The sequence below is a fragment of the Malaclemys terrapin genome, chromosome 10 (genome assembly GCF_027887155.1).
Source record: "Malaclemys terrapin pileata isolate rMalTer1 chromosome 10, rMalTer1.hap1, whole genome shotgun sequence".
NCBI lineage: Eukaryota > Metazoa > Chordata > Testudines > Emydidae > Malaclemys > Malaclemys terrapin.
Window position 1 is genome coordinate 7,077,906 of NC_071514.1, and position 27,554 is coordinate 7,105,459.

General features: G+C 48.9%; 1 protein-coding gene across 3 annotated transcripts in view; it reads right to left on the reverse strand.

Moving 5' to 3' along the window:
• The window catches only part of RASL12 (RAS like family 12), a 30,395-nt gene extending 13,105 nt beyond the window's left edge, over positions 1-17,290 (reverse strand). Inside the window, exons 1-4 of one of the 3 annotated variants that reach the window (XM_054041533.1) lie at positions 16,983-17,290; positions 16,202-16,381; positions 10,402-10,458; positions 1,386-1,459 (exon numbers count right to left, since the gene is read on the reverse strand). In XM_054041533.1, coding sequence (XP_053897508.1) covers positions 1,386-1,459; positions 10,402-10,458; positions 16,202-16,319 — 249 coding nt within the window. In that variant the 5' untranslated portion in view covers positions 16,320-16,381; positions 16,983-17,290. The remainder of the gene's footprint in view (positions 1-1,385; positions 1,460-10,401; positions 10,459-16,201; positions 16,382-16,982) is intronic. The other 2 variants (XM_054041532.1, XM_054041534.1) reach the window with 2 other exon arrangements.
• Positions 17,291-27,554: the final 10,264 nt, after the last annotated feature.

Genomic DNA, 27,554 nt, shown 5'->3' on the forward strand with positions numbered 1-27,554 from the left:
TGGCTTGGCATGAAAAAGTTCCTTGTGCAACGAATCAATGATATTAAACAGCTCACGCTGCCCCGAATCAGAGCAGTCAAAAGCACGCCGTGGCGGCGTCAGGTTTTCGCTCGGGCAGGCTTCCAGGAAGACTAGACTTTTAGGCGGCCTTTTGCATTGATTCGTTTAATCGGTGGGTTTTCTTTGTAACAAAGAAATTCTGTTTGTGGCAGGGAGAGCCAGTGGGAAGGCCTTCTGGGATGGACTGGCAAACTCCAGGGGGCCTGTCCAAAGCCCAGTGGAAGGCAGTGGAAATCTTTCCATTGACCCCAGTGGGCACTGGTGGGTCACTCTCGCCAGGCCCCCTTTCCCTGGCGACGCCAGCAGCAGGAAGGAGGCTGGGATCAGAGCCCCTGCCCCACTTGCGTGTCACCTGTACCCAGACACGCCAGCTGGTCTCGGTTACACATAGAATCTGGAGTTACTCCATGAGCTACAAACAAGAAAATATATACACACAAGTGAGTCCCTGTCTGGGTCACGCTGCAGAGACATCGCTGACGTATCGTACAAGTGAAGCAGCTTGCCTGGACTTGTAACGAACGACAGCACAGCCTGCCCTGGGGGCAGCGGGAGCTTGGGGAGGGGTCACTTCAGTGGGGGGACTCTGTGGAATGGAGCTCAGCACCTAGGCCAAAGCTCTGTCAGCTCTCGATGGGACAAGCAGCCCCAGTGGTATTACGGCCCTTTGAGGCTGGAGGTTTTTCCAAGGAGCCTCAGAAAGTTGGGTGTCCAGCTCCTCTTGCACTGGGTTCCTTTAGCTATCTCACCGTTGTTACTTACAATGCTCTCCTAGGCAACAGATACCAACCCTCTACCCCAAGCAGAGTTTTCACCCCAGCTGGGAAGAAGAACCAGAGACTTAATGAAATCACTAGGGACCTTGCTATCACACTCAATTGTACGTGGAAGGCGCTCAGATACCACGGTGACAGGCAGCAGGATAAAACCCTACCCTTGATTAGCTTGGGTACAAATACCTGATTCGCGTAGTCAGCTACCTGGAGCTCCGACCTCCCAGCTTGCTCCTTTTCTCTCTAATGCCGAGGTCGACATGCTGGATGAAATTGGCCCCTGTGCAGCAGGCCAGAACTGGGCCTACGCACTGAGGCGCTCTGGACATATGCCTTGTTCTGGCCTCTGCACAGGGGCATAGTTCATCCCTGGTGAAATGGGACACTTCACAGCAAACCATGCAGAGCCCGTTTCCCCCTTCATTTCACAGTCACTGCCCCGTTCTATTGAGAACCCTGCTGCATGCTCCACAGGGAGCAGGAACCTGCCAGCTTTTCTAGAGGCACAGAGAATTCCTCCTTCGATCCCCTGGAGAAGCCCTTGGCCATTACCTGGTCAGCTGTGTCCATCACTTTCATCAGCACTGGCTGCTGGTCCACAGTTTCTTCTGATGTGTAGGTGTCCTCTGCAATAGAGATGAGCTCTCGTGAGCAGGGAGCCGGTGGGACGACAGCCTTTCACATTTTGGGCTACACTCTCCATGAAGGCTGAGCCTCGGGTATTTACATCTGCCACTCAATGGAAGTGGAGACATAGGCACCGACTCTGTGGGTGCTCCAGGGCTCAAGCACCCACGGAAAACCAATAGTGGGTGCTCAGCACTCGCCAGCCACAGCTGTTCGGCGGCACCACCGATCAGCTGTTTGGCGGCTGGGGAAGGGGCTTAGGGGAGGGCGGAGAGCAGTGAGTAGCAGTTGGGGGAGGGCCTCGGGGGAGGGGTTGGAGCAGGGGCAGGAAGAGGCGGAGCAAGGGCGGGGCTTTGGGGGAGGGGCGGAGTGGGGGTGGGGCCTCAGGACAGAGTCGGGGTGGAGCACCCCTGGGGGAAAATAAAAGTCAGCACCTAGTCCCTCGTTCTGGCCCCTGAAGAACAGCACTGATCACAAGGCTCTAGCCAGTAGGTTTGCTAGCAGTGGGTGAATCGGAAAGGCAAAACCAAGCCATTATTCCTCACTGCTTAGCACACCTCCCACGCTTTCCATCGTTTTAAGCTCTACTAAGAAGCGTCAGTGTTGAGCTTAGCCATATAATTTGACTAGACCACGGTTATGCCTGTACGCCTTGCTATTATTTCATATCTGCATTATGTGCTAGGTTCTGTACAAACGTGTAGAAGGACATTGTCCCAGGCCCAAAGACCGTATCCTCCAAGACAGGTGGCACATGAAGGATGCAGCAGAGAGACACAATGAAATCAATACAGTTGTTACCTCGAGATACATTTGCCATGTGTTTATTATTACAAAGAGACAAAAGAAGGGCCAATTATTCCCATCGGCCCCTGAAGCTGGTTGACTGGCTAGTTTCTGACGGGGCTTATGGCAGAAGTGAGTCTGGAAAACAGAGCTATTTGGACAGTTGTCTGATTGGAGATGGAAACATCCCCCATTTTCCTAGATTCTTGGGAAACGATCAACTCTAATTGCTTGTTGGTATTTATAAAGTGCTGATCGGACTGATCTGGTCACAAGAGCAAAGGCACCCAGCTGTAATGCCAATGAAGGCAATGGCAGTTACTCCAGGGATGGTTTTGGCGCACAGATGTTACTGACACTAGTTTCCCTGTAAAGAACACTGGGCCAGATCCTCCGGCACATATGGACACTTTGTGCCTTACCGTGGGTGGTTGCTGGCTGTAGAACCTGGTCCCACAAGGGTCATCCCAGTTCAAAATGGACCCTTTGGTGGCTCAAAGCCAATCATAGACACATGCCTTCAACACGTCCTCCCTGCTGCTGTCATGTGGGCTGTGACCAGAGGAAAGAGGACATATCTGGATGTCCCCACCTTGTGCCAATCCCTGACTGGTTTCAGCCCCATGAGCTGGTGAAAATTAGAGCAGCCCAGAGGCATCTGCCTTCTCCTGTGAGCACCTTGGTGATAGCCACGGATCCAGCCCATTATTGGTACAACAGCCTCCAAGGAATTTCAGTGAGTTTCTCTCTCCACAGTCCTGTCTCAATGAGGGCTTTGGTGGCCAGCACTGCTGGCATCCCTCAGTCTCCTTTGTGTCTGCGCAAAGCTCTCCGTTGAGTCACCACTTCAGCCGCACAAGTGTCCTGAGCCCCCTTTCCCAGGTAAAACAAAGGCTGTATTTTCACACACACATCTGTGTTTGCACCCACAACCAACACATGTCACATTGGATGCATACCTATGTAGCCTAGGCCAACCTGCATTTGCATATGCAAATCAGGTATCAGTGCATTCAGCTCACCTATTACTCTGAACAAGCCTTAAGATCTAATGTAGGCTATACTTCAAAATCCACAGAGCTCACAAGGACTTTCTACCTACCTACCTACCACCATAGTACCTATGGGCCATTGCATACTATACATGCATTCTATGGTTGGCTTCTCATAAGAACGGCCATCCTGGGTCAGACCAAATGTCCATCTAGCCAGTAGCCTGTCTTCCAACAGTGGCCAATACCAGGTGCCCCAGAGGGAAGGAACAGAACAGGTAACAATCAAGTGATTCATCCCGTCTCCCATTCCCAGCTTCTGGCAAACAGAGGCCAGGGACTCCATCCCTGTCCATGCTGGCTAATAGTCATTGATGGACCTATCCTCCATGAACTTATCTAGTTCTTTTTTGAACCCTGTAATAGTCTTGGCCTTCACAACATCCTCTGGCAAAGTGTTCCACAGGTTGACTGTGCATTGTGTGAAGAAATACTTCATTTTGTTCATTTTAAACCTGCTGCCGATTAATTTCATTTGGTGACCCCCTCGTTCTTGAGTTATGAGAAGGAGTAAATAGCACTTCCTTATTTACTTTCTCCATACCCGTCATCATTTTATAGACCTCTCTCATATCCCCCCTTAGTCGCCTCTTTTCCAAGCTGAAAAGTCCCAGTCTTATTAATCTCTCCTGATATGGAAGCCGTACCATACCCCTAATCATTTTGTTGCCCTTTTCTGAACCTTTTCCAATTCCAGTATATCTTTTTTGAGATGAGGCGACCACATCTGCACGCAGTATTCACGGTGTGGGCGTACCACGGATTTATATAGCGGCAATATGATATTTTCTGTCTTATTCTCTATCCCTTTCTTAAGGATTCCCAACATTCTGTTCGCTTTCTTGACTGCCGCTGTACATTGAGTGGCAATTTGAAGGTCATTTTTCCACTGAATTCCACTAGTATGTTTTTACTTTTTTCTTTTGGCCACAATAGAACTCACTAGTTCCTCCACATTCGGAGCGTGATCCAGCTTCTATCAAAGTCAATTGAAAAAGTCCCTTGCTTTCACTGGGAGCTTGGCTGGGCACTGTGTCAAGTGAAAATAACCTCCTGCTTCAGCTGTATCCTTCTGCTAAGTGGCCATCCCTCTTAAACCAAAAGTTGAATCTCCTTTTTAGGTCGAGTAAGGACCATCGTTTCCCCATAATCATAAACATAAACATTTCAACATATCTGCTAAACCTGGTTTAACAAACAAGTCTACAGTAGGAGAGTAGCACATAGGTCATGTTTTGCTGCTAAAACTTCAGCTGTCAAAATAAATCCTGTCATAAATGGTTCAGACCGGAACTGGAAAGAGTTTAACCCATTTCAGAATTAATGTGTTGCTTACTTGGCAATAGCAAGGGGTTTATGTAAGTGAATTCTGCTATAAATTCATCTGATGAACTTTCTCTCTGGCGCATTTATTAGAGGAATGACACATCTCTGGCACGGGGGCTGCAGTTCACTGCAGGCACTTTGATCTTACTTCACCTGGGTTACGAGTTCACATCTCAATTATCTTGATGAGTTCGGTTTTGAGAAATGAGAGCAAAGGAAAGAGGTTTGCATGCTGCTGTTTGCCAGGGCTGGAAGTTTCATGGCCCAGAACAAGACTGTTCCATGCAACAAAATATCAGCACACGCCACAAGGAAAGGGCAGAAAAGAAACATTCTGTTAAAAGAAGGGAGGAGAGCGAGTACTGTAGGATCTCCTCTAAATGAATCAGCCAGGAGAGTTCGCCCATTCTAGCTCCTCTTGCTAACTAACATTCAGAAGTCTGTTAGCCGGCAGCCACAACATTCCTAGGCAGAGGTACTTGGTAGTAACTGTCACAGGACTTCATATGTGCACAGACAGAGGGTACGTCTACACAAACAGGGGTGCTAGAACAATCTGTACAGTGGGGGTGCTGAGAGCCATTGAACCAAACTGTAAGCCCTGTGTATATGATGGAAACTACTCCAAACGGCGGCAGCAGCCCCACCACCCCTAGTGCCAAAAGGCCTGCAACATGGCCATGGCTGGCCTGGGACAGCTGATCTGGGCTCGCGAGGCTCAGGCTGAGAAGTAAACATCGCTGTGTAGATGCAGGATCCCAGAGCTCAGGCTCCAGCCCGATCCCAGATGTCTACATGGCAATTTTTCAGCCCTGGAGCCCGAGCCCAGGTCAGCTGAGCCAGGCCAGTGGCGGGTTTTATCCATGTGTAGACATACCCAGGGAGTACTACAGGCTAATAGTCTGAGTGCATGTGTAGACACCAGGAATTCCTGACACTTGCTCAGCAGCCTGGTCACCTAACCTTTCTGCCTTCATTTCTCCATCTGGAAAATGGGTCAATAATTTTCTTAACAAATCTGTGGCCATCTAACACCACAGTAGAGATGTCACTATGCTGTATGCCATCTCTTCTCGAAAATTCATGCTGACAGCAGGAATAAATTGCAAGTCTTTCTCCTCCAAACACCGATGCCACTCACACTTGAGCTATAGGAAAATCTCCTGTAACTGATAGCAATAGAGGGCATATGACACACAGTCAAGCAATTCTGATCCTATCCAGTACAGAGCAGTGGTACACACACACACACACACACACACACACACACAGAGTAGCTGTTTCTTTACAAAGCTTACTTGTCTACCTCATGGAGGAGTGGGAAAGCTAGTAGGCCTGATTTGCTATTGCCTTATACCAGTTTTGCTAACTTCATTGATTCCAGTAGCGTGAAACTGGAGTAACACAGCAATGAATCCAGGTCAGTGTCTCCAAAGCCTTGTGACGGTTACCAGTGCTAAGTATTACAATATAGACAAGAGCTTCAGTATTTTTCTCCAAAAATCTAAAAAGCACAAATCAAGAACTCATCAATATATTTTCTTTCTTGGCCATCAGTAAAGGTAAAAACCACCAATTCAACTGGAAACCAAGGGTGTATATTTCACAATGGACCTATGGCTCAAATGCACATGTGCCTATTCTGACAGGGGAGAGAATAGGTCAGCCGTCGCACAGGTATGTTCAGAAAAGGTTTGATCTGGTAAGAAAAGCAGAGCTATGTAGAATCAGGAGCCGGAGGCATAATGGTGTTCTTGTCTGTTAACTTATGCTGCAATGGCTGTCCCTTTCTTGAGAAATGGGGAAGAAGAGATTACTTGTGAAATAACAATTATGAAAGTTCAGCCATTGCTACAACTACATATTTCCAGTCATCTTTTTGAGAGGCTTTAAAATATGGGAGATTTCTCTCTCTTCTCCCGTCTTTGAAAATGAGTTCCTGAACAAGGTCTGAGGAAAGGATTTTTAGGAATACAAGTTGCTGAGTTATTAGGTCTTTAGTGCATTCTTGGCTAATGGCCACAAGAAATGATTTGCGGTTCTTTATAACGTCCTGGATTTGGGCCCATAAAAATAGTTGTTAATTACTCAAACAGAGATTCAGTGGAAAAAATGCCCAGAACATTTAACTGCAAAATATAGTTATCTCTGGACTTCTGCATCGGCTGCTCATTTCTGGGATATTAGTTTCCTACCAAAGTTAACACGTTCCCCAACTTGCTAGTTTGCCATTTCAGATGGAGCAGTGCACCGCTGAGACACTGAAACACACTATAGGCCACATCCAAAAGCCATTGGGAATCTCTCCACTGACTTCTCCTGGCTTTGGAGCAGGCCTTAAGGGAAAAGAAAATAAATATGTTAGGAAGCTTTGTTTCTTTAAGCAATTATGCTGCCTCTCTTAAGGCCTGACCTAAACCCTTTGAAATCAATGGGAATCTTTCCATTAACTTTGACGGGTTTTGGATCACACACACTTGTTCCAATGCAAACTCCTTTGCCCATGTGAAGAGGGCTCTGACTGAGCACAGTCTCTAGCCACAGGACAGCTCAGAGGTCAGCGGATGGGACTCCTAATTTATGATGATAGTTCAGGCCCCAGATTTGCTCTCTTGGTTTTGTTACAGAGAATGTCCATTTCCATCGGCAATGCTATCAGGTTTGTTCTAGGCTGGTTCTTTGAAGCCACATTTTGCTCTATTCTTGTGTAGCTCATTAAAATGAATGAGTTGTTTTGGGTTTACACTCAGGTGCTTAGGGAGTGTTCAAAAGCTGATTGAACTCCACCTGCGCCTTTCCCTGGACATCAGTGAGCTGCGGATGAGGTCCTTAAACATGGCTGGGGCAGATCAGGAACTGAAACATTTTTGAACATTGCCAATCGTTATGAATTATTGATAATCGTCATCATTTTTATCCCAGGAGTGCCAAGGCAATCGAGAACAGGGGCCCATTGCGCGAGAAGAGACTAGCAGCCAATCGTACATTGACAGACAGATAGCGTTTGGGAGGGTGGCAAAGCCCCGTGATCGTATTGAAGGTGTTGGTGTTGTTTGAGCAATGTTGAGCGGCGTGTAGGGTGGCAGTTCTGTGTGAAGTTTGTTTGTGGAAGATCGGCAGGTGCAAAATTTGCTCTACTTCTTCCCCGCCTCCTTATATTGGTTTCTAAAGTTCATCTCATTCTTAATAGAAGAGAGGGCAAGGAGCATAAAACAAATTCTCAATTAATAACTCCAAACTCATGATTGGATCCACTCTACAATAACAAGCCAATGTGTATGCGTGTGATAGGGGATGAGCAGCCTGGTGAGGAAATAGAATACACTATCCAGATTTCAGGAGATTATTCATACACAGCAGATAATAAAGGAAAAATGATGTGAAGTATAAACCCTCATGCTTCAGGGCAACTCTAACTAACGGGGGTCAGGAAGAAACTTTCCCTATGGAGAGGTTATCCCATCACTGTCTACTGCAGAGTACACACACCTTTCTCTGAAGCCAGTGGTGGTTGCCACTTTCAAAGACAGGGTAGAGACTAGATGGTCTGATCCTGTCTGGCAATAACTACATTGCTTTGCTAGTGTCTCTAACCGTCTTTCCCCCGTTATGAATTTTTATGAATTTTCAAACAACTCTGTTCAGCAGGAATAAGGACTTGGCCACTGTGTAGTCCTGCCGAACACTGGCACATAAACCTTTCCATGCCACCACAATGAACTCCAGGCAGCTATGTATTTTTCAGCTGTCCTCTGTACCGGATTCACAGACGTCTGGATGCAGATTTAGAAGGAACCAAAAATAAGACAACCTCTGCCCATTCTCCCCTGGGTGGAGGAATTCCATGTAGGAACCGGGATTCTCTAGGAGTTCTCACCGGCAGAAGTCCCTTTATTCTTTCCTCAGGGTTGGGGTGGGAGGTAGGGACTTAAACGGTGCATAGTCCTTGTGCTGACCTGCCGCGCAGGGGGAATTTTACCCCTTTGTGAAAGATCACTTGTAACGGGGGCACATATCCCCGGCGGCCCCTGCTGATGAACATGAGTATAAGAAAAAAAGGCTCTCAAATGCTGGGCAAAATCCCACAGCCCTTGCTCAGAACCAAATTCCCACCGCTTTCACTGGGAAGTTTATCTGAGGAAGACTGCAGAGGGAATATTTCTGAAATCATCTTGTCCTATAGAGTTATTAATCGGACTAGTCATCCAATGCTACCTCCAGAACTATGGAAGCTGTTTTTCTTATCTCTGCTGTCTGTAATGACAGATTCCGTTTTCCTTTCTTGTCAACCTCCTGGGACAAGAGTTGTGATTTCTGTCATCTAGCCTCTCTCAGCCTGGTCCTGTTCCCTTGATAGGCTGTCCAACACAGGAGTGTATTTATGGGACTCGTAAAACAAGATACCAGCTGGAATGTGCCTGGGATTGAGAGAACCAGTAGCAAAGGAGCTGCATATGGTGAAATGACAAGTAGAGAACAGGAATAATTCCTTTTTCCTTAACCAAATAAGGAGCACATGATCTCGTCTATTCTATTCGCTCCTCTGGCACAATGGAACTCTCGTCAATATGGGTAAATCTTGTCTGTGAGGAAGACAGGACGTTCCCAGGGGCTGGTCTGAGACTGTGGAGTGAACTCCCCCGGGATCTAAGGGCCATCTCCATTTTCCGCTCCAAGTGCGCAGAGCATTTCTTTGACCTGCCATCTCTGACACAATATAGAGCAATGTGCGCACACACACACACACACACACAGAAAACACCCTACCAAAACAATACACTCCACTGCCCACATCTCTCTCACTGGTGAGAGGATGAGAGAACAAACAACATGTGACTGACGTTCGTTACGGTACTGAATGCCCCCCCGGGAAGACACTCACACACTATAGCGATGAGCGCAGTATAATAACCTACACACAACAGAACTGGTGTCAATCAGCGTAGTTCCACTGACACCAATGGACCTATGCCCATTAACACCAACTGAAAATCATAATGAGGACAACCCATGGCGCCTGTCACTAACCCCCAACCAGTGGGGCAGATCCTGCCCTCTCCTCAGCGTAACCCCATTGACTCCTGATTTACATCGGGGCCAATGATGGGAGAGTCAAGCCCATTGGTTCACTCTGAATCGAAAGCTGATTTACCCTCCCAAACCTGCCTCAGAGCCACCGCTGAACTCAGAACTGACACCAAAGGGCTAACGAGAGAGTCGGGAGTCAGTACACGGCCAAACAAGGAACGGTGAAGCACCAATGGTTGGAAAGAAGAAGGAGGAATCTTTTTTTTTGAGATAGAAAATAGAAGTTGGTGTTTTCCATGATTTCCACGAGCACTTAGAAATCCAATAAAGAGGCGGCTAATTTCATCAGCACAGCCCCTTAGCGATGACATTCGGAAGCACCGAAAGTGCCTGGAAAATGAGATTTACATATGAGAAAAGTGGGTTTCAATCAGCATTTTTCAGTGTAATTAAGTTCTGGTGGTTTTATATTTCCCAAGCGTTTAGTTGTTTTCAAAGTACCGTACTTCCCCCGCCCCCTTAAATGCCCTATTTATGGAAAACCTAGACCTAGGAAAGAACTACTGTCCACTTATAAAGGAAGAATGTTTTCTCATCTGCCAGCTTGGTACCAGAGGGCTAAAGAAAGCTGCAGAAACTAACTGCTTGGCTTTAAATCACAGCAATAATAAGACAGGCACACAAGTGTTCCAGGAAATGGCATGCAGACGACAACCAAGGGAAAAATAACTGCAAAGAAAATGTCTTACCCAAATTGGGATCATATTCACTTATAAACCTCTTGGTTAGAAACTTCACAGTCAGTGCTGTAAAAGGCGAAACAAGGTTTGTTTAGTCTCAGTTTTGTTCGTGTCTCTGCAACTCAGCTTCACACCAGTAGCAAGTAGCTCTTGCATCCGCGTGCAAAGGGAAACGGACAAACTCTCCCTTGAGAAACCGTTCATGGGCCCGTTTAGTTCTGCTCATGAAATTAAAACATCCCTACACCTATTCTTCCCCTCAGGGTGAGTCCCAGAGTTCCCATCTGTGGAGTGGTACAAACTATTACACGGTCTATTTATACACACTCATTTCACTTTTGCTGAGCCTGCAGCACACTTTCAAAGGATCATCGATTAGATTTCACTAACACAATTCCCCTAGGAGTTTCTCAGAGATGGGATCTGAGCACAGGACTGGGACCAACAACTTCTACATTCTAATCCCACCTCTGACACTGACTAGCTGAGTGGAAACTGGCATAAATCCACCAGTCAATGGCACTGTAGCAACATCTGCCAGCTGAGGATCCGGCTCCAGGATTCCTTTCCTCCAGCGGCCCCACCGACAGAAAGATTTAGCCCAAAGTTTCTCTTATCGCCAGGTGTCAAAACCAAACCTGTCCTAATTTATTACACCTTGCAACTGACCACAGCCCATATAATGTCACTGGGCCCTCCGAACCCCAGCCAGCTTGAACCAGGCCGAGTTTAAAATGCACCGTAGATACTGCCAGGAAAAGCACAGCATCATATGGCATTTCTGAGTTGGACATTTGTTGTCCCAGGACATAGTCACAGGCCCTCCATATAATCTGAGTGCAAAGCCATGGGGAGGCTTGGGGCAGAAGAAAGTCGTTTGCATTAACTAGAAATTACGGGATGGCTTTTCTCATGTTTATTTACTTTATGCAACATTGCACAGACAGAAACATATGGCAGATGAGTGGCCGTGCTTTCCATGTGATAACTGTGGTCATCGTGCACGTCTGACTGCTCCCCTGAACTCTGCCTACCAATCTAGCTCCACCAGGCCTTATGTTACCCTTCCAAACCCTCCACCAGGCACCAGCTGGTTATTTTTTTAAAATCAATCTACTCCTTCTTCCTTCAAATGTGGAATTTCCTCCCCTGCCGCCCTCCAATTTCTCTGCTCCTTTGCCACTGGCGTCTGCAGATACTGACCCGCCATGTGACAGGGAAGTAAAGGCTGTGATTGGGCAATGCACTTAAACACCTGTTTTGCCTTCCATCCCATCCCTATTCGGCAAAGCTCTTGAGGCATGATCCTGCAATGCTGACGGGAACGGGAGCCGGAACATTGACTTCAAAGAGCACAGGCTCAAGCCCTTAAGCAGGTGCGGAGAGTTAAACGTGTGCTTAAGCGCTCTGCTGAATGGCTGAACGGCAGCCTCTCTGCAGCGCTCCTGTGCCGCTCACAACTTTCTCGCCATATGCGGTGCAGGCTGGGCAGTACACAGTCTGCACTCGTAAGAGGTCGAGGGGCTGACGTCTTGTGGCTGGAAATGGGACCTTTCCATCACTGGCGAGAAGGTGGCTCAGCTCCCAAACCTGGAGCTCAGAAAAGCTCTCCTGGGGCGTTTTCAGATGTGTTAGCTACAGTTCTTCTCCTCCCTCTCCATGGCCTGCAGTCCGAAGGCCTCTGGCTTTATGGAGGTGGAGTTACCCAAAACACACACCCCATCAAATTGTTGATAACTCTCTCAACCAGCTTTCCTGCTCGGTAGCCTACGTATTACCTGTGGGGCAGGTAATACAAAGGGTTTACTGGTGTTCCTTTGAGACGCCCTCGGGGTGAAAGTAAGTCCAGTGACTTACCGGTACGCTGGGGCCAGCTCTGACCCCCCGAAGGGGCGGGGCCTAGGGCAGAAGGGGCGGGGCTGAGGGAGTCAGAGCTAGCCCCAGCCCACCCTGTAAGGTAAGTGTCCCCGCCCCCGGGTAGCAGCAGCAGCCCGGGGCTCCGGGGGCTATTTAAAGAGCCCGGGGCTCCCCTGCTTCTACCGCCCCAGCCCTGTAAATAGCCGCGGGAGCCCTGGGGACGTGGTGGGGCTCCAGAGGCTATTTAAAGGATCGGGGCGGCAGAGGCAGCTGGAGCCCCAGCCCTTTAAATAGCCCCTGGAGCCCCCCCGCTACCTCTGGGCTCTGGAGGCTATTTAAAGGGCCCGCAGCTCCTTGCTTCTACCGTCCCGGCCCTTTAAATAGCTGCGGGAGCCCTGGGGAAGCAGCGGGGCTCCCGCGGCTATTTAAAGGACCAGGGCAGTAGAAGCAGCGGGCGCCCCAGACTTTTAAAATAGCCCCCAGAGTCCCGCAGCCCTACCCCAGGGCTCCAGCAGTGGGGATCTGGTGGCTGGGAGCCCCAGGCCCTTTAAATTGCCCCCTGGGGAAGCCGGGCCGCCCCGGTACGGCAAACCGGCTCTTGCTGGTACGCCGTACCGGGGCGTACCGGTTTACTTTCACCTCTGGACGCCCTCCATAACTCTCTCACAGCTCAGCCACTTGTGCGTAACACAGCTACCCCCAAACTACTGCTCATCGTTTTATACCACGCTGCCATCCGTTATGGCAGAGAGCGTGACCAAGTACATAGGACACTGGCTGGCGCTCCGGAGACCTCGGATCTAGTCCTATCCTGGTGTGTGCTCTGCTGTGTGGCCTTAGACATGTCATTTCCCCTTTCTATGCATTAATTTCCCCATCTGTAGAGTGGGGAGAATGCTACTTATCTCCTTTATAGAGCACTTTGCAATCTATGGATGCAGAGCACCATATAAAGGGAGGTAGATAACAGGGTTAGTAGCATATAGTCTGTATAATATATGAAAGGAGAAAGCTGTATTATATAGTGGGCACTTGGGACTGATCCTGCAGTCCTTACTCCCATAGTCGAAAATGATTCTTAGATTGTAAGCTGTTTGGGACCGGTATCGTCACTTAGCATGTGATTGTACCATGCCTCGCTCCATCGAATGACAATCAAAATCAAAGGGTGTTTTGTCTGTGTAAGGAGAGCAGAATCCAGCAGATTCATTTTGCTGCTTGTTATGGGTTGGATTTGGTACCAGGCTAGTCTGTTAAGAGCAGCCACCCCATACATGCTTTTCCCAAAGAATGCAAGAGACGTTTTAGCCAGGAAGCGGCAGCTCGTTGAGTGTCAAAATTCACACAAGGAGCATTGTGTTGATGCAGAAATTAGGTCGCTTGAATCAGTTCACTCAAAGAACAAAAGGAATGAATGAAAGTCTAAGGTCTTTGCAGTTCTTTGGGTTTGGGTGGAAGGCAGAGAGGATCAGATGTTAATCACAATTAGAACACAGCAAAACATTTTCCGTGAATAGCCAAGTAGAGGAAAAAATGCATTTTTCAGAATAATTTTTCTGAAATTATTTCCGCATTCAGGTCAAATTTGAAGAATAGTTTTGACTGAAAAAGGAAATCTGGAAAAGTTGAAGTGTTTTTTTCTGACCATTTTGAAACATTTCATTTCGACTTTTTGATTCAAAATGGCATTTTGTTTCGAAATTTGGGTCATTTAAAAAAAAAGGGTGGGGGGACCACCCAAAACAAAACATCAAAGTGAATTGTTTTCAGGGGAAAACCCCTGTGACAATGTCAGTTTCAGTTCAAATTGGACCCAAATTTATTAGTCACTCAGTTCTAGTCAGAATTGTATAAATACCAACATGAAGAAAATGCCATTCCAGAGGGAAGCAATTTCCCACTACAGATTCACCCCTGTATTTCTAGGAAACCTTTTTGTCTTGAGCATGTGTGTTGACTTCAGTGAGAATAATTGTAGGATGGTGGAACAGGCTTTCCTGGAAAATTGACTACATACTATAGAGCAGGGGTAGGCAACCTATGGCACGTGTGCCGAAGGCGGCACGCGAGCTGATTTTCAATGGCACTCACACTGCCCGGTCCTGGCCACTGGTCCGGGGGGCTCTGCATTTTAATTTAATTTTAAATGAAGCATCTTAAACATTTTAAAAACCTTATTTACTTTACATACAACAATAGTTGAGTTATATATTATAGAAAGAGACCTTCTAAAAATGTTCAAATGTATGACTGGCACGCGAAGCCTTAAATTAGAGTGAATAAATGAAGACTCGGCACACCACTTCTGAAAGGTTGCCGATCCCTGCTATAGAGTCTACCAATGGCTAACAGGCAAACCCTATTAAGTTTACGCTTTAGCAGGCAGTGTAAATGCAGTCATCATGGTTACAGTAAACAGAATCTAAAGGTTTTGAGCTGTAGGTCCAACCCAGCAAGGCACTTAAGCACGTCATAACTTTAAGTGCATGAGCAGTGCCGTTGATTTCAATAGGGCGATTCACGTGCTTAAAGTTAAGCAGGCATGTAAGCACTTTGTTGGATCAGGGCCTTAGTTCTGATCATCGCAATTTCTTCTCTGTGGGGTTTCACCCATCTGGAGAAGGACAAAGGGAATGAGGAAAGTTCTGTTTGCCAAAGGCAGCTCTCCTCACCTGGAAGATTCCTGGACCACATTTTATACTGGATGGGCCATGCGGGTATCCGGTGTGACTGCTGTGAAACCAGCGAGATACGTTTGGCCCTGTGATGAATGCTCAAATACAATGGAGTTCCTACAGAACTACATTTGATTTCATCCAGACAACTCCCCCGGACAGCTTAGCACAACTGACGTTATTCCCGTGGAAGCTGTGAGGATCTGCCACTTTCATAACATTCAGGTGAACTAATGCTATGTTAGCAGCTTACCTCCAGTACCAGCGGGTGTTGGCTTTTGGTTTCCTGGGCATGATCATGTGAGGCCTGGGAACCACAGAGCAAGCCCAGGATCAAGGCAAAGCTGAGTCTCTATGGTAAATTCCCATTTATTACCCGGTGGAGCTGCACGGCAAACTTGTAACCCACTTGCTTGTTTTACACCCATAGCTTCAAGGAAATAATATCAAGGCCTAGAACTTATATAGCACGTTTCCTCTATAGCAGTGTTTTTCAAACCATGGATTGTGCCCCAATCCCCTGCCCCAGCCCTGAGCCCCCCAAACCTGGAACCCCTTCCTGTACCCCAAACCCCTCATCCCTGGCCCCAGCTCAGAGCCCTGACCCCCCCCCCCCCCCCGCAACCCAACCCTCTGTCCCAGCCCTCAGCGCCTCCCAAACCCGGAGCCTCTCCTGCACCCCAAACCCCTCATCCCCAGCCCCAGCCCAGAGCCCATCCCACACCCCAACCCCCTGCCCTAGCCCTGAGCCCCCCACCAAACCTGGAACCCCTTCCTGCAGCCCAAACCGCTCATCCCTGGCCTCCTCCCACACCATGAACCCTTCATTCCCAGCCCCACCCCGCAGCCCTCACCCCCATACCCCAACTCTCTGCCCCAGCCCTGAGCCCCCTCCCACACTCCAAACCCCTCATCCCCAGCTCCGTTGGGTCACAGGCATCAACACTTTTCTTCAACTGGGTCCCCAGAAAAAAAGTTTGAAAACCACTGCTCTGTAGATCTCATAGTGCTTCATAAAGGATCAAAATCCCCACTTTACAGATGGGAAAACCGAGGCACAAAGAAGGGAAGTGACTTGCCCAGCAGGTCAGTAGCAGAGCCAGGAATAGAACCCAGGGTCCCTTGAGTCCCAGTCCGGTGCCCGACCCATTAGGCCCCACTGCCTAAAATGAACAAGAGCTGAACATGTTTTCCCCCAAGACCTCTCAGCCCAACCCTGGGGCTCTCTCTTTCCAGCGGCATCTTTCGATCTCTCTCGGTGACTCTTTCCTTCTCACCTGATTTGCCGGATCCTCTGCATCCTAAGATCGCCACGTTGCACTCAGGCAGCAGGCTGGGGAGGTGACGGTCAGTGGTGCTGGGGGCGGCCCGTGGCTTGCCAAACATCGAGGACATTCTCTTGCCTTTCAAAGAGAGCGAGGAGAAAGCATGGGAGCATCCCGAGGAGACCGACCACCCTATGGGGAGGAGCTCAGGTTACAGAGCTACGCAAGTGCTGAGTGCTAGCCTGTCCACCAGCTCCATCACCCCCAACAGATTCTGCAGCACAGGCCCATCTCTGCCTCAGCGGGATCGAAGAACATGGGGGGACGTACGTTATTGGGGAGACAGGCACTCCCCCCTCCTCTCTCTCGCCCCTTCCCAGTTCTCTGCAGCAAACTCATCTTCAGCACCACCTGTCAATTTCCAACCTCCCTCGCAGGGCACCACTAACTTCTTCCCGGCCTGAAGAAGCGAACAGCAATAGGGCTTGGGAAATCAGGGCCGTGACACGTCGTGGGAAAGGAGCACGAAAGAAATCCCCCGTTCTCCTGAGTGCAATTTCTTTTGCATCCTTTAAATAAGCAGCAGCCCTCCGCGCCTCCTTGCAGGAAAGAATTCACGTTAAGTTTTGCTGTGTATTTCCTGCAATTCCCCTCACCCATCCCGCCCCAACCGAACCCGCCATGAACACCCGGAAAAGGATGCTCGCTTTGCAAAGACAAGGCTGCAACTGACCTCTACCCCTGTGCCCTCCCGTCCCGCTATTAGAAACACAAAAGAAATTAGCCCTCTAACCTTGAAATCAGAGCTGGATTTTCATGAGGGACACAGAGAGGATGAGTTTGCTGGGCAGGCTTTGTTGTTTATATCCACAGATCCATGGTTTGCCCCCTACACACACGCTCACACGCACGCACACGCCTCCTCAAGGCAAGGCCAGGCTGCACCCACACACCGAATCCAGAGGAACAAGCCAGCCACCAGGCACCGATAAGCCGAGTGAATCATTGGGAACTCGGCGGCTGCGCCGTCCCCACGGCTGCTGGCTCCAGCCCTCAGCCCCGCGCGTGAATGAATGAGGCAGGGAGGAAGAGAGCTCAGGCTCCCTGCAACTTTCGCCAGCTGAGTCCCAGCCAAACTCCTTGTAAGGAAAGCTGCTGCCTCTCTCGGGCTCCCCTGGATACAATTTCCCATCAGCACAGGGGACTTTCCTCACAGCAAACAAATAAACCTGCCGAAAAGGCCTTCGAGGCTCACGGGGATAGAAACACACCAGCTTGTGGTTCCCCTGGGGGCTTCTGTATGCTACAGTCCTGCCCCCCCCCACCCCCCGACACTACAGCATCACCCTGCGCTGCACGGTATCCTTGCAGCACACTCGATACGAATACTTCCGTTATTAATAAAGGGCGGCTGCAAGAAGCTGTTAAAAGGAGAAGGAAAAACCTCTCTAGGAACCCACCCTCTCCTCTTTCCAAGCCCTCCTCAAATCACACGGCTCCCCACGAGCCTATCAACTATTTCAGCCGCCACGCAAGGAAGTGCAGTTGCTCTGTAATAAATACATATGTATAGGTGATCATGTCATCTCCTCCGCACACTGTGCCGGCTGGGCCCGTACTGCCTTATCATCTCTCGTACAGAAACACAGAGAGACCTCAGGCAGGATCAGGGTGCCCAGGATCACACAGGAAGTCTGTGGCTGCGTTAGGGATAGACCTTAAGTGTCCTGAGTTGCAGCCCAGCGTGCTATCCATCAGGCTGCCCTTCTGACCCTTAAATCCCTTCTGAAATTTAGCGGCCAGGGAGGTTTTGCTTTGGTCCGCAGGAAATGACTTGGGTAATTATGGGAGTGCTTGGATAAATAAACTCAGAGCATCCGAAGAAAATAAGCAAGTAATAGCGTGGGACTTGGTTTAGCTGGACTGGAAGTGCTGGGGCGGGGGGGCCAGGACCAGGTTTTTGTTATTCATTTGTTATGTCCGATGTCTAGCTCAAAGGGGTCCTGATCTCTAGGGGCTACCATAACACAAAGAGTACATCAGCAGCAGCTCTCTCAGATGCTTTGGGAAGTGAATCTGCCCGGCCCAGTTTAATAGCTCAGCTGGTGTTTATAGATTTCTTTCATGTGACAGTTAGCTGAAGGTCAGCAGAGGCCAACTTTTTCCAGAAAGTGACCAAACACAGCTGAAGACAGTAGGTCCGAGTCAGCTCCCCGTTAGGCCAGTGAAAATCCAGAGTGACTTCTCTGAACTCCATAGAGTTCCCCCCGTCGCCCGGCAGAGCCAGGAATAGAACCCAGGCATCCCAGCCCCCAGCCCTAACCGCTAGGTCTCACTGCTTCCATTTATTCATTTGCTGCAAGAGATTTGTAGAATGCCTGTTGCTGTAGCAACTGGCTGTTGCTGTCATCTCCAAAGCTCCCTGCTCCAGCAGGCTTTAAAAGGGCTAATGAGTCTGCCAACCAAAGGGCCAGCTTGGGGGGCAACACAATAAGCAAAACAAAGCAACCTCCGCACCCCACAAAAATCCCCTAATAATACACTCAAGCCATCAACCAAAAGCTAAACAAACTCAGCTGGTGTAAATCAGAGTAGGTGGTGTAAACTGAAGTCAGTGTTGCTATGGTGATTTATACCAGATTAGGATCCTGCCCTATTTGGATCACACAGACGCATGTGCTTGCTTGGCGATCCGTCATGCAGTCCTTAGGCCTGGTCTACACCTAAAATTCAGGTCGCCCCTAGTGACAACACTCCGGGGTATGAACAATCCACGCTCCTGAGCACGGCAGCTATGCCGACCTTGCCATGGTGTGGACATGGCTAGGGTGATGGAAGAATGCTTCCGGAGAGCTAACTACCCTCGCGTAAGGAGGTGGATTACCTATCGTGAGGGGAAAAAATCTCTTGCATTGCTGTGGGCTGCGTCTACACTCCAGGGTTATGCCAGCCTTGCTATGGCACCAGAGCTACCCACTATAACTCCCGTAATGCAGATAGGGTGGCCAGGTGACCCGGGTGTGTAGGGGTTGGAGGGAAAAAGCAGTGAGCAATGAGGGGGAGGGGGAAGAGGAGTGAATGGGGCGGGGCCTCAGGCAAAGAGGCGGGGCAGGGGTGGGGCCTCGGGGGAAGAAGCGGGACAGGGGAGGTTCCAGCACCCTTACTGGAGTGTCCAGTTTTTTAATATTACCCAATTGAGAACCCTAAACATAGACATGGCCTTGCTCACCCGGGGCTCTGAGGGATTTCATTGGGAGAGAACGCGGGACTGAGCTCCTGCTTTGCAAATTGCTTTGGGCTCCCTTGGGACGAACAGCTCTCTTTTAACATACATCGTTACAGCGTTACTATTCTGATTGTCATCCATGAAAACGAGGGAGTTATTTTTAAACCTGCCAGAAATAGTCGCTGCTTGCGGCGGTCCTGCCTGTGCCTTGGAGACAGGCTCTGGTGATACTGTCAGCTAGATGTAACAGCTAGCTCCTTTCCAGTACTGGGAAGCCAGAGGTCATGCTGGGACCGCCCTAGAAGCAGTCATTTTTCCACACTGACCTCTATTTCAATAAATATGGTAACTGGTCATTACTGACGCTCCCATGCAAAAATGGCTCATTTTTCTAGCAGCTCACATAAAACAGTCTTATCAAAACACCCACCCGTTAACTACAACCCATTACTGGCACTGACTGTAATTTATGGTGCAGTTAGCAAGGCCCTTACATAAACACAGCAAAGCACTGGAAAAGTCAGGTCACCAGGCCTAATTAACGCAGAGCCTAATCCTGCAGCCTTTAGACAAACAGCCCCTCCTTTGGGCCCGGCCCTGATCGCACACTTACTGAAATCAGAAGTAGCTCCAAAGGGAGCTCCGAATCCGGCCCAGTGAGATTGCTCCTATGAGTACGGGCTGCAAAGCCAGACCCCGAAACTCACACACTGTCTTAACGAACACAACACAGGCCAAAGCACTTTCCTGGTGCTGGCAGCACATACAATTCTGTCCCTTTTCACAGCCTTGCCCTCAGCTGGTGTGAATCGGCTTCGCTCTGTCGCGTTCAGAGCAGCAACGCCGATTTGCAGCCTTCTGAAGAGGTGCCAGGCCCAGCCTGAGGTCAAAGGAGCCGATTCTGATCTCCCTCTACCTTTACATCACAGCTAGTCCATTGGCTTCAATGAAACTAACGCAAGCCCCCAAATGCCTCCACTTCAATCACCCCCAAAACATGGTATGGGCTACCCCCATGCTGCTTGAAGCAGCAGCAGTAGACTCTGCAGTCGCTTGGTGACTTCACCTAAGGATCTCAAAGCCATTTATTAATTCAGCCTCACAGCACCCCCGGGGTAGTATTGCGGCACACCCCCCAGAGAGGCTCAAAGAGGGCCAGTGACCGTTAGGCCATGCCACCTCCCTTGTGTGGTATTGCTTCTGTGCAATGGTTTTTGCCAAACGATGTAACAACTGACTCGTGCTAAGAGTCCCAAGCCCTGTGGCTGTGCCAGTAGCCAGTAAAGCCAAAACTTACAGCCATTTCTCAGAGTGCCCTCCTGTCTGAGGGCTCTGTTCACCTGGTGGTGGAGGGGCTGGGTTTCTACACCAGCTCTGAGAGACAGGGCCAATGACCCAGATGCTCTGCTGTGTCCAGTTCGCGGTAGGTGCAGCTGAGGGGGTCACAGTTATTGTTTGCAGCTCCCTGATCCTGGGCACACTCCCCAGCGTAGTTTAGAGCAGCCTCAGTGCTGCTCTAAACTACTCCAGCTGGCTAGTATGCAAACCAGGGATTACCAGAGTGTAGCAGTGCTCTGGCCATGCCATCTTCCTCCCAGCCTTGTGAGCAATACAGTCCTCACACCAGAGGATGGGGGTATAAGAGTTATGTATTCCCACTCTAAGCTGATCTAGGAATGCCCTTGCCCTCAGGGAATGCCCAGCCAGCTCGCTCCACTGGTTTACAGCTGCTTTGCACTAGCCCAGTGCAAAGGGATTGAATCTAGACTAGTGTCTCTGAGAGCGCAGTAGGGAAGTGCATATAACACCTATCAGAAGGTGTAGGGTGCCCATCAACCCATCCCTATGGTGCTTCTAGTGATTCTCTCAGAGTTAGGGCCCTGAGTCCTTGCGTACTGGGAGAGCACAGACCAAGGCTGCATTTGGTCCTTGCACAGCTCACCGGGTAAAGGACACAGCTCCTAGCACCCCCCGCCCGGCCAGCCCTCCTGTCCCCACTCATAGCTAGCCACAGTCTATTCCCTGTCACCACTTTGCTACAGGTAGACCAAGGGGACGACATTAGCAGCCCTTCTCTTTCGGGCTGCGTGTGTTGAAAATTAATCACAGTTCAGAGCTAAGTGTTTTTTCAAACCCGAGCCCTTGCCAGGTATTTGGAGAGATAAATCACGGCAACAAAAGCAAAGACGACATGTCCGAGATGCTGCTGCATGGGAGAGCTGCGCTAATCGTTCCTGGAGCCGAGGGGGAAAACAACTTCATGGGGCAGCGCAACGTAAATATTTATATGATTCAAAAAGGTCTTGCATATATCATCATAAAATTCCCCTGTTATTAAGGCTTTAGGTGCTAGGGTGGAATTTGTTTAGCTTACATCCCAAAACTGTGATTCTTTTAGACGCTAATAGCCTGCTGTTTTCCTTTGCCCCATGTGTGCCTGCAAACATGAGCTAGACTCCACTGTGCTGATATCAGATCTGGCAACCCGGGTTTGCAAAAATAGCACTTTATGGTACATGTCTTTATATAGCTATTTTACCAGAATAGCAGATATTGCAAAATCGCCCCGAGTAATCTTACAAACAAAATCCCTAGGATTCCCAGGGGGAGTGAAAGATTCGCTCTTTAGATCGGGCTTTAAATTAAACCACGATGAAGGGACCCACTAGAGGATGCTTGCAACCAAATGACTTTCTTCCTAACGCACACTGGAGACAGCCCAGGCTGGAAGAATGAAGGAGCATGTGGCAGAAGATACCAAATTCCCATCTGCTGCGGGGTGCTCTCAGGCAAGCCACTTTAAATGGTGACTAACCATATGTACTGCAGAAGCACCTAGTGACCCCCACTTGAGAGCGGGGACCCATTGTGCTTGGGGCTGCCCTGCCCCAAAGAGTTTACAGTCTAAATAGACAAGGCAGACACAGGGAAACAGAGGCAGAGAGAGGGGAAGTGATCTGTCCAAGGTCACACAGCAGCTCATTGGTAGAGTCAGGGATAGAGCCCAGGTCTCCTGGCTCCCAGTCCAGTGCTCTATCCACTAGCCCAAGCTGCTGCCCCACTCACTGCCTCCATTTCTTTCTGCATTCATCGGGGATAAAATGTAATCATCTCCTTCACATGGAATGATTGTGAAGCACTTTGAAAATGCGCGGGCTATATAAATGTTAAATATTATTAGGAATGTTTAGTAAGTGTGTAGGTCAGGGGTCGGCAACGTTCGGCACGCGGCTCACCAGGGTAAGCACCCTGGCGGGCCGGGCCAGTTTTATTTACCTGCTGAAGCGGCAGGTTCGGCCGATCGCGGCCCCCACTGGCCGCGGTTCACCGTCCCGGGCCAATGGGGGTGGTGAGAAGCTGCAGCCAGCACATCGCTCGCCCGCGCCGCTTCTCGCTGCCCCCATTGGCCCGGGACGGCGAACCGCGGCCAGTGGGGGCCACGATCGGCCGAACCTGCCGCGTCAGCAAGTAAATAAAACTGGCCCGGCCTGCCAGGGTGCTTACCCTGGCGAGCCACGTGCCAACATTGTCGACCCCTGGTGTAGGTAATGGCCTTTATCATCAAGTAATGTGACATTGACATTAACGCCCAAACTCCCATGGATGTCAGTGAAAGCAGGACTGGACTCAGCATTTACAAGAGGGCTTTACGCTCCACTGATATACTAGTAGCGCTGTTATTCTGATTGCTTTCCTATCACAACACAGATCGTATCTCTGGGTCCCAGCTGTTCTGGTATTTGGGTTAATAATACAAAAAAAAAAATTGCAAGTGACTTTAAAAATAATGTCCAGCAGTGAGATCACTTGGGTGAAATGACACAGTAAATACAGACCTCAACCGCAAGCGATTATTTAAAGGACTCGAAGGGTCTTAATTCACTGAAAGCCAGCTCCCGGGCCGGAGCTCAGCTGATATAAATCACCGAAACCAATGGAGGACTCTGCCCCATGTGAAGCAGTGCAGTTCTTTATGGACTGTGCACACGTGAGCGACACACAGGAAAGACCGTACATATTTCTTCTGATTCACCAAATAGGATCGGTGCACAAGACGCCAAACCACAGCAAGGGAGCCAGTTAAAACACCCAATGTCTATTCTGGTAAAGAGCACGCAGAATGTGGGGAGGGACCATCCCAGCTTTAACTGTGATTGGAGGAACTACGTGGGTGGAACATAATTCATTTTTCTTCCCATTATCTTTCCATAGTATTTGATTTGCTGTAGAGCCCTATCTTCCCCACTGCTGTCAGCACAGCAGTGAGAGCTGTGGGTCCTCAGCACCTCTCGGGATCAGGCCCCAACACTGCATCTGCCATCTCATGCCCCTCCAGAAACAAAATTAACCTGCCACGTGGAATCACTGCACTGCATTCTGCTGTTCATGGCACTGGTGTTGGTGCCCTTGGAGGTAAAACAGCAACTTCTCTGTCCTCCGTGTCTGATGCCACAACGTAAACATGCTCCAAGGGGAGTCACAGAGCAAGTTGGTGCATGATCGGAAGCTGGAACCTGATGCCACAGCACAAAGAGGTGCCCGGCTGATGGCAAAGAGAAAAACACACCCAACCTCACTCCTAAAATCAGAGGGCCTTGATTCTCTGCTCCCTCCAAGCTAAAGGGGATCAGAGCTGCTGAGAAAGCAGGGGGCATTTTTACAGTGTTACTGTTCTGACCCTCACTTCACTTTGTGCTTTGACTCTACTGATTTGGGGCATCCTTGGCTTTCATCTGAGTTCTCCCCATGTTCTTTCAATAGCACTTGGTTCTCCTTAGTACACAGGCTTCTCCCTCACTAGGCGGACCTTTAACACCAGGGCTAGTGTAATACACGCACCTCCTGGGTGTGGGGTTCTGTCCCATCTAGTGGCACTGAGACCACGTAGAGAGAGAGATTATGAGTCTACTCTACAGCCTTAGCTAAGAGCCAGGTGGCTTTTAGCTCATGCAGTAGAGGCTTATGAACTAACCTCCAGAGGTCCCAGGTTCAATCCTTCCCACCGACAACCGGGGTCTGTTGGTTTTACACTAGCATGACCTGGAGTTATGACTGTTGTAACCAACTCTTCCATCTTCTTTGGGTTGAAATTGACCAGGACTGGAACCATGCCAGTGGCAAGTGATAAGATTGTTACAATCTCTGCATAGCAGGACCCCCAACCAGAAACAACCCAATGTTTTTCTAAAAGATCAGCTCTAGTTCAAACAGGAATTATTTCAGGGAAGTTCTAGCGCCTGTGTTATGCAGGTGGTCAGAGTAGATGATCACAGTGATCTCTTCTGGCCTGAGAATTTATGACCCTATGTAATCAAACCAGGTATTTGTTTCAAATTCTGAATCATTGAACAACATGCTACAAATCAGCAGATGGGGGTCATACAAGACAGCTGTTCTCTTAATAGATTAGCAGGCCCCACCATCATCCAACTTTAATCCGCTGCTTTCACTGCAGACAGACCTTCTGAGCGGCTACATAAAGCTGCTCAAGGAGAGAAGAAAGATTTTGACAAGCTGGAGAGCGTAAATGATGATATATTAGAATAATGTAACAAAGCCATGGGATCTGGCTGTCAATCCGTTGAGCGTGTTCATTCATGACACGGTTATTTTGTAGAGTATCAGAGAGACAAGATGGGTGACATAATAGCTTTTATTGGACCAACTCCTGTGGATGGTAGGTACAAGTTTCGAGCTACGGGGCTGGAGAAGGAAACCGGAGCATCTGTCATACAAAACTATCTCCCCAAGATTGCTTTACAGAGTTAAATACTGGTAGTAATGGGAGAGAGAAGTTAAGAAATGAGGACTGGGGTGGGGAAGATCTGTCGTTCATCTATGATCTGAGATGAGGTGAAGAGTTGATGATGTAAAGAGATACAGGAAGTCTCTGTTAAATGGCTACAGAGGAGACTAACGTAGCAGTGCTGGGGTTTGGATTCAACAGTGCTGTAATTTCGTGAGCTGTTCTGGCAAGATTGTGTCTCGTGTAGTTTTGGCTGCATGCAAGTCTGAACCAAGAACCAAATCCCTTTTGGATCTGACATGGACGTAAGATCCCCTAGGATTCAGGGATTCAGATCAGAACCCTCCGAAATGGGAAGGGTCCTGGACTGATAGCTGAACATCCAGCTATTGCAATTCCGGTGTCAAAAGCTTTATATGCACAAAACCAGGCATGAATCTGCTCCTGCATCACCTCCAAATAACACATTTTTCCCCATGTAAAATGGTGTGCATCCCGTTCTGCACGTGCTGTAACAGCTGCAATGCAAAACTGGGCAGGATAGTGCAGAAACTGGGGCTGGAAATGTGATCCACTGTGACTACTGGTCAGTTCTAATGTCATTTTTTTAACCAGATACACATGCTATGACATGCACCACCAGCTTCTGCTACAACAGAGAACTTTGAAGAAGGTTGAAGGTGGCTTTGTGGTTAGTATTTTGTTCCCCACTCCCTCTGAAGACAATAGAGAAGAGCCTACTGAATGCCCCCTCTGGACAGGAGAGGCCTGTGGTGGGTCAGAGATTGGTGGCTAATCCCACATTTAAGAAACAGCAGGATCATGTGAACAGATTTCTGTACTTCTCCACAGAGAGGAACATCACCTCCAGAAATAGTAGGATCCTTCCATTTGTCAGACCTCTAGTTCCTCCCGCTTAACCTCACTTTCCTTCTGTTGCTGATGTTGGAAATAAGAGGCAAGTTTTAAAAATTGAGGATAATTCACCATTGGAACAGATTAACCAGAAATGAGGGAAATTCTCCATCATTTGGGGTCTTAAACCAAGACTGGCCATCTTCCTCAAAGACATGGTCTTGTTCATTTAAAAGTTTGTTGAGCTTGAAACAGGAATTTCTCAGTGAAATTCTCTGGCCTGTGCCATGCAGGAAGTCAGGCTAGATTATCAGAACGGTTCCCCTTCTGGCCTTAAATCTATTAATAAGATGGACCTTGCTTCATCATAAGCCTCCTGGGTGAACGGAAGTCAACTCAGAACAATGTTTTTTGCTGCTAAGAAGCAAACATTTGCTCTGCTGCCTATGTGGACGTTCCAAGCTGGAGAAATAGGAGAAAGTCCTGCTGTTGCTTAGATGTGACTTCTTTTTTGGAGGGAGGGATTTTTTCTTTTTCTTTGGCGGGAAGGTTGAAGGACACCAGCCCAGGACGCCATCTTCAGATGAGTCCCTTTGTTCTCTTCCCAGCAGTTCTACTTAGATAAAGACTGCATTGTGCTGTTGTGCAGCAGAGCCAATAAGCCCAGATGCCCCATAAGTCACTGATTTAACTACCGTAAACCTTTAACAGATTAAAGCATGCAAGCCAGCCAGCCCAGTCTGGAACGTCCGGCCACCTCCACATAGACATTACCTTGGGGTCTCTTCAGCGTGATTGAAACTGACACCCCCGGCTCCTTCCATCCTTTCTTATTCCTGACCTGCTGCCATGGAATGTTCGGCCCAGCTGCTCGGCTCCCCTAGTTATTGCTTCTGGCCAGGTACCAGTTTGTCTTTTCAAAGGAATGTTCCAAATAATCTTGGCCATAGAAAAGCACTTTCCTTGCTCTCCCATGTCATATATCGATGTAAATAGCCACTGCTCAGCCTGGCTGGAGCTCAGTATCCGTCTAGCTGCAGGAACAGGTGCACACAATCAGCAGCATCTCATTCCGACCATGGGCCCAAAAGGCAATGAACCATATACAGCAAAACAAAAATCACCCCTCCCCCACCTGCAGTAAGCACACCTGAGACTCCCAAACCAGCTGAGAAACATGATTTAACTCCCACAACTGCCTTCTGTGGCGGGTAAGTCATTTTAGCTAGCTGCTTTGAAGACAAGGAAACTGATTTACACCCGCTTACACCAGGTCTGAATTTGACCGGGGAGACCAGATTCTGAACTGCACCTTTCAGCCCATGCAGCCCATATATAGGGGGTAAAGGTAGTTCCAAGCCACCTTTACACTCCACCCCACCCCCAGATTCTGGGCATAGCTGGGAGCCTGCCTGGACTCCAGGGTAAGTTAGACCAACCCTGGGGTCTGCTTTAACTTATCGCAGGTTTGTATAGCTCAGCATAGCTGGAACGCAGAGCACGACAGATACACCCCCGGCCATGTCTGATGCATACCT